At 41.0% G+C, this 9,951-nt stretch overlaps 1 protein-coding gene across 1 annotated transcript in view; it reads right to left on the bottom strand.

The window, feature by feature from the left end:
• Positions 1–360: 360 nt before the first annotated feature.
• Positions 361–9,951, bottom strand: part of LOC145351942 (slit homolog 3 protein-like) — a 623,540-nt gene continuing 613,949 nt past the window's right edge. The window contains exons 34-36 of the mRNA XM_080201750.1: positions 9,337–9,622; positions 7,930–8,117; positions 361–4,742 (exon numbers count right to left, since the gene is read on the bottom strand). Of these exons, the coding sequence (XP_080057876.1) occupies positions 4,501–4,742; positions 7,930–8,117; positions 9,337–9,622 (716 nt within the window). The 3' untranslated portion in view covers positions 361–4,500. The remainder of the gene's footprint in view (positions 4,743–7,929; positions 8,118–9,336; positions 9,623–9,951) is intronic.

The raw sequence follows: 9,951 nt of genomic DNA, 5'->3' as shown, positions 1-9,951 counted from the left end.
CATCTTTGGACTATGGGAGGAAACCAGAGCACCCGGAGGAAACCCACGCAGACATGGGGAGAATGTGCAAACTCTACACAGACAATGACCCGAAGCCAAAATTGAACCTGGATCCCTGGCGCTGTGAGGCAGCACTGCCACTGTGCTGTCCCAACCCCCAGCTCAGTAGCAAAATGTTGATACTTAATGCAGAATAACGACTGAACCAGTATAAGCTCATTGTGGGTACATTTCATACTTAATATGGAATGAGTACAGTTTAAATTGATAAGGATTATACTCAACCTTCAAATTTTTCCAACTTAAAGTTGACCTAAACCAAAATGAAATGATTTTACGTCCATTGTTTTGGTGCAATCACTTTCAATTTATTATTTTGTACAAGACATAGCATTTCACAAAATATATAACATTAAAATGTACATATTTTTGTAAAACAAGGAATAAAGGGGTAAGCACCTGTAAGTTGTAAACTGCTCAGAGGCTTATTTCCTTGTACATCTTATCAAAGAGAGGGAATTGGAGTCGGGATTTCCTGTGAGACTTCCTGCAGTAACACTGCTGTGGCAGGCTGCCTTTGTAGGTTACTGCACACAGATAGTACATCGGGGTCAAAGTCCAAGAAAACTGGAGTTGTTTTCTATCTATTATAGTTGCGCTTTCATCTTTTTGCAACACATTTTATCTAGACTTCCATATAAAGTATAGAATGGACGCTATTATGTATGAAGGTTGTAAACATTTTGATGCTTGACAGCCATTAAGAAATATGTGCCAAACCCTACCTCATTTCCCTTTGGTGTGTAAGCTTGTGAAAACTTTCACAAAAAATTCTTGTGAAAATGATGGAAAGGTGTGGATTTATTATGTGCCATTGAACTTTTAGATCCTTTCACACAGATTTGCCAATCATGATGAGTAGCTGCAAGTACTGGATTGACATGTAAAGGATTCACTGCTAATCCAATTGGCAATCAGTTTAATGCAATAGACGTTGGGTTCCCTCTGATTAGTACACTATCCTTCAGTGCTACAGAATGAGTATACAATGAACCATAGATTATTCTGACCGCTTTGCACAAAAGTACTCAGGTTAACATTTTACTGATTTGGCAGTCTTTAGGTTAATATGTAAGGCATTGGGTAAACTGTAAGGCCTTCAAAGTAATGTATGAGGCATTGGATTAACTGTATGACCTACAGGTTAATTTTTAGGACTCAGTTGACTGTAAGGTCCTCAAGTTAATACGTAAGGCATTGAGTTGATTGTAGTGCCCTTAATAGGTGTTAGGTTGACTATAAATTCTTCGGGTTAAGGGAGAAACATTTGATAGATTGCAAGACAGCCAATTTAAGGTATAAGGCGTTGGGTGAACTGGAAGACCTTTAGGCTAAAGTATAAGGCATTGGGTTCCTAGAAGACCTTCAGGTTAAGATATAAGGCTTTGAGTTGATGGGAAGGCACTTAGGTCAATGCAGCAAAAATGGAACAATTGTTAGGTATTTTGGGTAAATACTACAGATAATGGGCTAAATGTAAGGCACTATGTTAAGTGCTGCAGGTATTGATTGGATTGTTAGGTCAACATAGCAGTCCTTTGCTTGCTCCCTGAAGTTTATTTATCATTATTAAGAGGGGAGTGGAGAAATCCACAGTTCCACACATGCAGTACTCCATGACAGGTGAAGCTCTACGTGAACAGCAATCGACCATAGGAAGATTGTGGTGCCTTATGTTAATGGTGATCAATTGACAGAGAGCTTCGGGCCCTGAAAGTAATGGTCTCTCTATTGACTAATCATGTACCACCACTGCAACCAGACATGGAGAACTCTAGTTTGTTCTTCCATTTAATGGAAGGCTGTGTATGAACAGGAATCCTGTAAAAAATCAAAAATATATGGTGAAATGGAAAAAGTATTCCGTCCTCTTTAATCCTTCTTCCTTCTTACAAATTAGTCTTTTATTGCACAAAGCCTAATTGTTTGATGTACTTCTTGGTGTGCACCTTTCCCTCTTATATATTTAGGTCCAACATTTTCTAAATCATTGGCTCAAACAGCCAAATAATACAGGACAAACAATAAATCTTCATCTCCTGAAAACTTAAATGTCAAATCCTCAAGAGTAGATTAATAGGAAGAAGTATGGGCACATGGGAGACATTTGAGATATCAGACACCTTCAGGGAGGGCAACGGGAGACAGACAATCAATAAATAGCTCAGACATCACACAATGTAGTCCAGTTTTATGTTGCTTCAGTGTGTAGAGTTGAGGAATTCAAACCCAACTTCAGTGTGGATGTTGTGTAATCTCCTTCTGTAGTATGTGCTTCAAAATTAAGAGTATTATCAGCATTTCCTTAGCAGTCTGATCTAATGTCTGGTAACACTTGGATAAAAGAGTAATACCATCTGCTTGAAGACCACCTGTGAACTGTGACAGGAGTCTTGAGGTCTAGACATTTAATCATGCACGTCAGAGATGAAAAGCTGTTGATTAAGTAGTATTGGGAGAATTAGCAGCACTTCTCAGGTGGTGTTTGAACTTGCACAAAGATAGTCCTCAACACAATATGCAAACTGCAGCCAATGTTCTGATGCAACCCTCTTTGAGTTTATGTTCCTTATTTCCTGATCTGTTCTGCTTTGAATCTCTGGAGATTTTTAGCATAAACTTTAGTGTTGTAAGACCAAGTAAGATACTGAACCCAGCAGTCTGGGAACTGCAGAAGCACTTACAAATCTGCACTGTACTCTATGCTATACAGAGGTACCAGAAGTGCACTCCACATTGTATCAATACAATGTATTGTGTATCTACAATATGCTGTTCAGCATTCATGTTACTGGCATGGAATTGGGTGCCTTTATCATATTTTACATTCTGCTAAGGCTTTGGGTGGTTACTGGGAATCTGTACCCGATCTTCAACATTACTAGGTATCTACAATGTGCTCTACACTGTGTACATGTTATTGGGTATCTTCAATGTCCTCTACACTGTGCCTACAGTTGGGTATTTGTTGTGTGCTTTACGGTGTGTGTGTGTGTGTGTGTGTGTGTGTGTGTGTGTGTGTGTGTGTGTATTATTGGCTATCTATAATCTGTTTTACACTGTGCATATTATTGGATATCTATAGCATGTTCTACACTGTATTCGTATTATTGGATATCTACCATGTATTTTACACTGTTATTGTTAACATTGGCTTGGATTTTGCAATTAACAGCAAAGAAACAGTACTTGTTACTCACCTTGAAAAAAAGCTGTCTCTAAAGATCGAGTGATCTCTATAGTGTGGAGGATTAAGTTAATTATGGCACCAATTCAGGAGAATCTCCAGCAACAGAGATATAATTGTGAACAGTGATATAATCATGCAGGATAAAAAGCCAATCACAATGAAGAATTCTCACAGACAGCAAATCAGGAATTTAAAAGCACTGATTATGCTTCATTTTTAATATTATTTTGCAGAACATAAAGTTTGGGACATACACACAGGATCAAGGTGGAAGCTGAAATATCATAAACTCCTAAAAATTTTTTAAAAATGTCTAACTTTTATCATAATGGTGAAATTTGATGGTCACAAATGAAAAATCTGTTTTTCGGGGACAGGGAGGTTGTTTAGCAGTAATTGTGAACTTTAAAAAGCAGTTAATAATTGAGTTACACCTCAAAGGTTGGAACTTTTTAAAGGGTTTTTACAGTAAGACTAATAGTGTAAAAGTGGAAGTTTGCATCAGTTCAATCATTTTTAAGTAATGCAGTCTGTGGGAAAGTCAATACAGTCACCTATGGAGAAGCATAGAATCACTGACAACAACTTCTGGATGTCCTTATTTAACTGCACAAGCATGGATGTTGTCAGCTGTTGTCAGTTTCAGAGTAGTAATGTTGGTGAATGCCAACAATTTAACCATCATTACAACTGCAAAATCCAGGCCAGCTAGTTATTAGATATCTGGAGGGTACTGATTACACTGTGTTAATCGTATGACAAAAGCGGATCAGTCCATTTGGTACTTCAACGCAGCGACCAGAACAGGTAACAGTTGCTACAGTAAACCCAAGAGTCAACTGGTTTTTGGTGATGGTCCTCTTGATATTTCAGATGTTGCCAGGGTTTCAACTTCTTCATAAGTTCAGAACATCTTAAGTGGGAAATTTGCCTTTGATAGTCAATGTAACAGGCCCTTCAAATACTTTCACAACAACCAATTGAGAAAGCTTTCCCAGAATTCCTTTGTTAGATTAATAAAATGGTTAAAAAAATCTTGCAAAGGGAACACAGTATGATATACATACCCAGGGAGGTGATATATTTAGTAATAACTGAAGAAAATAGTCCTTTTTTAATAATAAAAATAGGTTCTATTTGTTATCTTACAATATATTTCCATTTCTTTTGGTCCACTATGAGAGTTAAAGGGTCCAATAGTTGTTGCAGGTGCATGCTGTTGTTAAGCCTTCACTTCCTGCCTCGGGTCCCTACAAGGAGCAATTCCCACAGCCGCAGTCAACAACTCGCTCTACATCTTCCACAAACGAGGAGCCGTCCGTACACTGGAAGGCGTATTTCCGTCGCTTGCTACGCAGTGGCACACAGCACTCTCCGTTGCCACAACTCCCCTTGCATTCCAATCGAGGGACTTTAACTGTGGTCTGGCATGAGGCATATCCTTGCTGTTTGCGGTAGACCTCCCGGACCATTTCTTTCTGACAGAGGAGCTCTGCAACACAAAAGAGAGAAGTCTGTAGCTAGATTGTTTGTGTAACTGTTCTGCTTCAAACAAGTAGATTAGTGAGGATGTGGGATCACAATCTCAAGGTAAGAACTAGGTTAAGAGTGGTTCTTTTCCCATAAAATACTGGTTCTGTGGAAATGGCTTTGGCATTGACTGCTAATTTTCTGAATTCATTCTCAATGGACAGAGATCTAACTGAGATATATAACATGTTAAAGGAGATTGACAGGGTAGACGAAGGCCCTGATTTTACTAGCACTGCCGCCCCAAAATCGGGATGGGTGAGGGTTGCAGATTGGGCGTGATTTTAAGAGCCTCGGGCAGCCATGCTGGTAAGATCAAGCTGTAGAGTGGATGTTTCCCTTTGTTAGATACTCTCGAACAAGAGGCCATAGTTTTAGGCTAAGGGGTGGCAGATTTAAAACAGAAATGAATAGGAATTCTCTATCCCAGAGTGCAGTGGGTGCTGGAACACCAAATAAATTTAAGGAGGAGACATGTGAGGTTTTAATCAGTAGCAGAATGGAATGAAGGGTTAGGGGGAGCAAGTAGGTAGGTGGAGATGAAGCCAAGATGAGATTAGCCATGATCATATTGAATGGTGGAGTAGGCTTGACTTGCTTACTCCTAGTTCTTTTGTTCACCTCATACAGAACAGGTGAATACCAGAATCATCAAGGCCAGAGAGGTCTCCTGGATAGCTGCAATCATCTAGGGGATGGGAGAGGAATTTTCCAGATTTTTATCCTTTTTTTTTCTCTGGTTTCTTCCCTCCACCAGGAGATTCCCAGATTTTCAGATGTGGGATGAGGAATGTGTATGTCATGATGAATTAGACAATGCAGTTGGCCGGGTCGGTTGGATAGACCAGTGAGTTTTCTCCTACTGTCACTGTTTGCACATTTTTGTCAGGTAGTTTGTTCCAGCTCTATTAACTTTTTATATAGTGGCTTTGGTCATGGCAACATCTCGAATTGGATGTGCAGCTCACAACAATCTCTGTTCCAGCTGTGGCAGTAAAGAATTCCCCTGCTCATGTTAGACATTTTAGACTTCATAATCAAAGCAGCAGATCAGAGTTTACCCATCAACGTACAGCAGTCCCCCGGCCTAACTTAGAAGGATGAGTCATAAAATTCTTCAGGAGCCTCTCTCCAGAGCCTTACCTCAATTTCTTTGAGCAGAATTGGCAACAGGCACCATTTACCAAATATATGCCATGTGAACCTTAACAATGCCAGAAACAAGAAAGTTTTTCTGAGCACACTGGTGGATGAAGCTGGCATTTAAATTTAACTCCCACAGTGAAGTGTCAGGGCACAGGATGGGGTGGAGTGCAGTTGGAATAGTGGTGGCAGGGAAGTGACTCTCACTTTGGCTGTCTGCGAGACTGTACCACACCACACTATACGATCACAGGAAAACTAGCCAGCGTTTGGTGTTAGTGGAACCCCTGCAATCTTTTAACATTTGAAAGGCCGTTTTAAACATTCCTTCATTAATAAATATTTCCTTAATTTATTACTCACATATCACCCTTTTTCTAGGTATTTTCTGGTATTGCCTGCAAGTGGAAACATCTTCTCTATATTACCCCATCAGAACCCGTTTATAATTTTAAAGAGTTTGTCACAGCCTTCGCTTTCCTGCAGAAAGAGCCTAAGATTGTTCAGTCTTTCCTATAGTTATATCTGTCAGTTCTGGTTTCAGTCTTGCCAATATTGTACTTTGATACATTTAAGGGATCTGGACAAATTACAATGATTGGCAAGTGCATTTTTATCTGGATAATATTTCTAGAATATTGTCTGTCTGCAAAGTCAGATAAGGTCACAAAGAACTGGATATGGGGGTGCTGGCAGGGCCAGCATTTATTGTCCATCCCTAGTTGTGTGAGGGCAGTTGAGAGTCAATCACATTGCTGTGGCTCTGGAGTCACATGTAGACCAGAACTATGGCAGAAAGCAGATTTCCTTCCCTGAAGGAAATTAGTGAACCAGATGGGTTTTTCCGACAATTGACAATGGTTTCATGGTCATCAGTAGATTCTTAATTCCAGATTTATTTTTATTGAATTTAAATTCCACCATCTGTCATGGTGGGATTCGAACCCGGGTCCTCAGAACATTAGCTGAGTTTCTGGATTAATATTCTAGCAGTAACACCACTAAGCCATCGCCTCCCCTGACAATTACTGACCCTGCACTCTCAATGTGCTATCATACTTGAAGGCTGTATGTGGATTATAGGCTGAGTCCTCCCCTTCATTGAAGCTCTTCACAGAGACTAATGTCCTACCAAATACTAGACTTACTTTCCTTAATTACTGAGCCAGTTTACAGTCTAGTCAGTCAAGTAATGGTAAACGACATGAGATTTTGGGATATATGTTTGTTGTTGTTTTGCAAATATTAGTAATAAGAAGCTGGCTTTAACACAAAATGGGGCTCAAGCCAATTCACCAGAAAAGAGAGAAAATCCCATGAACTTTCCCATGGTGTGTTTGGTCAAAGGGGAGCACTTAATCAGGTGAGAGGGCGGGGACCCTTCCTTCTTCCCACCTCCATCCTGATTAAGGCCTATAGGCTGTTTTTCCACTGCACCACCAATGTGTGGACAATCCTAAGTGGACAATTAATGCCTCATTCCACTGCTGCCAATGTTAACCCAGTGGTGGCTGGGAAGTTCACCACGCAGGCAGTGTGATAATCAAACAGGTCAGGCTCCTGGGGAGTGTGATATGGGTAGGGTGGCGCTTGTTGTAAGGCACTCAATTTTAGATAGAGAAACTTGGTGTAGGGAAGGGGTATCCTTTGAGAGCCATGTCCTTACTGCTGATCTCTACCAGCACTCCACAATTTTCCTTTCTCACTAGAACTCACCCATCCCTGGGTCCCTCTTAAATCGAAGGCTTCGGATGAGTGAAATACCAGCAGCAGTCTTACTTGTGACACTGCTGAGTACAGAAAAGATCCAAGCCTCAGAATAAGAGTTGGCCAGCCTCTGGCCTGTCAAGTCCCTGATTGGCACAAGATGAAGCAGGACTTCTGAGAAAGGGTCACACTGTGGTCTTGCTGACACTCCAGCCAGAGTTCAAATCTCTCCACTGCCTCCACAAGCTTCCAGCCAAGGTGAGCCAGCTTTAAGATTCAAGACCATTTTCTTTGCTTACCTGTTTGGCAGGTTTCTCCTGTAAAGTTGGTATCACACTCACAGTACGGCTCCCCCTGCCCAGAGATCTTACAGCGGCCGTGGACACACCTCAGATTCTGGCAATTGTCACACAGCCTGCCAACGTAACCTTCCTTGCACACACAGCGGTATGTGGAGTCAGATACTACACATGTCCCATGAACACATCTGGAAGGGGATAGAAGGAAAGTCACCATAGGAAAGCCAGGACCCTGCAAAAATATCTGACAGCATTCTCATATCTAACTAAAACTGTTTGTTACTGAACTGGCATTAAACATACGTATTGGCGATTCTCAATTATTAGTCGGTCAGTATCTGGTATATGGATTGTATTGAACATTCCAGTGAAACAATCAGTTAGCTTAATATCAAAAGTAGGAAGGATGCTAGAATCCTTGATTTGAATAACAAACATCCAGAGCTGAAGGGTATAATTTAAAAAAAGTCATGTTCAGCCAAACTTGATGAATTCCTTAATAAAATAACACCAAGTGAGGGTAAGAGCAGCGCAGTGGATATGTGAACTTATAAATCTCTGAAAGTGGCAACAGAAGTTCATATGGTCCTAAAGGTTTCAAACTGCTTTATATTCTCAAAGACTAGGGTACAAAAGCAGAAGGGCAATGTTAATCTATTAAACACAGATCACCATGAGCAGCGTGTGGATGGTTATTTCTGAATTCTCCTCCAATCCCCTGGGTTATCAGCTCCTCGATGTCCACTGGCAGCCGTGCCTTTAGCTTGAGATTTCTCTCCCTTAACTCCCTGCTTTTCTTGCTCTCTTTCCTTATTTAAGACACTATGACCAAGATTTTGGTGGCTGGCTGTATTGAGTTGAATTTTGTTTGATAATCCCCCTATCTAATGCTTTGGCTTATTTCACAACATTAAAGGTGCTACATAAATGCAAATTGTTGGTACTACAACAAAGATGTTGAGGAACTGCAGATTAATCAGACAGTGCAGAAAGGATTTACCAGACTGTTTCCAAAGTTGAGAGGCTACAAACATCAGGAAAGATTGAGCATGCTAAGGCTCTTTGGCCTGGCAAAGAGAAGATTCTCTCTCATGACTTATGCCTTTCCTGTTGAAGAGGGCAGGAATCTGCCCACAGCAGATGGCGCTGTTGTCTGTCGACTTGCTTGTTAAAAGAAATTGCTGTAATATCGTCATCTGTCGGCCAAAGGTAGAAAGTGCGATTTATAAAATAAAAAAAACTTGAACATAACTTGAACTGAAGCCTGGGAAACAAGCAGATCAGCAGATGCCTTCCCTACTTTAATGGGGAATTAATCCAAATCATTGTGTTACACATCAGTATTTAATTCCCACACAAAATGTTGCCTCTTTGCACAGTTGCACAAGACCCATAAAACCTACTTACTTGTTATTGGTACAGAGATCATGGGTTTCCTGATCACACAGAGGCCCTGTCCAGCCAATATGGCAGTCGCATGTAATACTGGAGTGATCGACGGAGCGGCACATGCCATGTTTGCAAATGTTGCAGGACCTGCACCCTGGAGAGACACCAAGAGGCATTTGTGGCAAGCTCCTGAAGTCCTGCAGCTCATTATTGATTCGCACATCGTGAATGCAACCGTGGAAGCCATTGAGATTCCGTTCAGGTCCCTGGCGGAGTCCTGCTACTCCTGAGACAGGGGGTATCCCTTTAATGACAAACAAATGGTACAATCAAAGAGATAGAACTCATGTCATCATCTGACCACTTTTTAAAACCAGATGACAGTAGTTAAGACATCAGCCTTGGCACACAAGGTAACTGTCAGGTTTGAGGCGAAGTGCATGGGTTTAAATAACTCAGCAGATATTTGGGCATATAATCTAGCTGGGCACTACTGTACCATATTGAGAGAATGCTGCAATGGATGGGAACACACTGAGCGACGGATGGGAACACACTGAGCAATGAACGGGAAGACACTGAGCGATGGACGGGAACACACTGAGCAACGATTGGGAACACAATCAGCAATGA

The sequence above is a fragment of the Carcharhinus amblyrhynchos genome, chromosome 13, assembly GCF_965287045.1.
Source record: "Carcharhinus amblyrhynchos chromosome 13, sCarAmb.v2.hapA, whole genome shotgun sequence".
NCBI classification, from domain to species: domain Eukaryota; kingdom Metazoa; phylum Chordata; class Chondrichthyes; order Carcharhiniformes; family Carcharhinidae; genus Carcharhinus; species Carcharhinus amblyrhynchos.
This window is presented reverse-complemented; position numbering and strand designations above follow the sequence as displayed.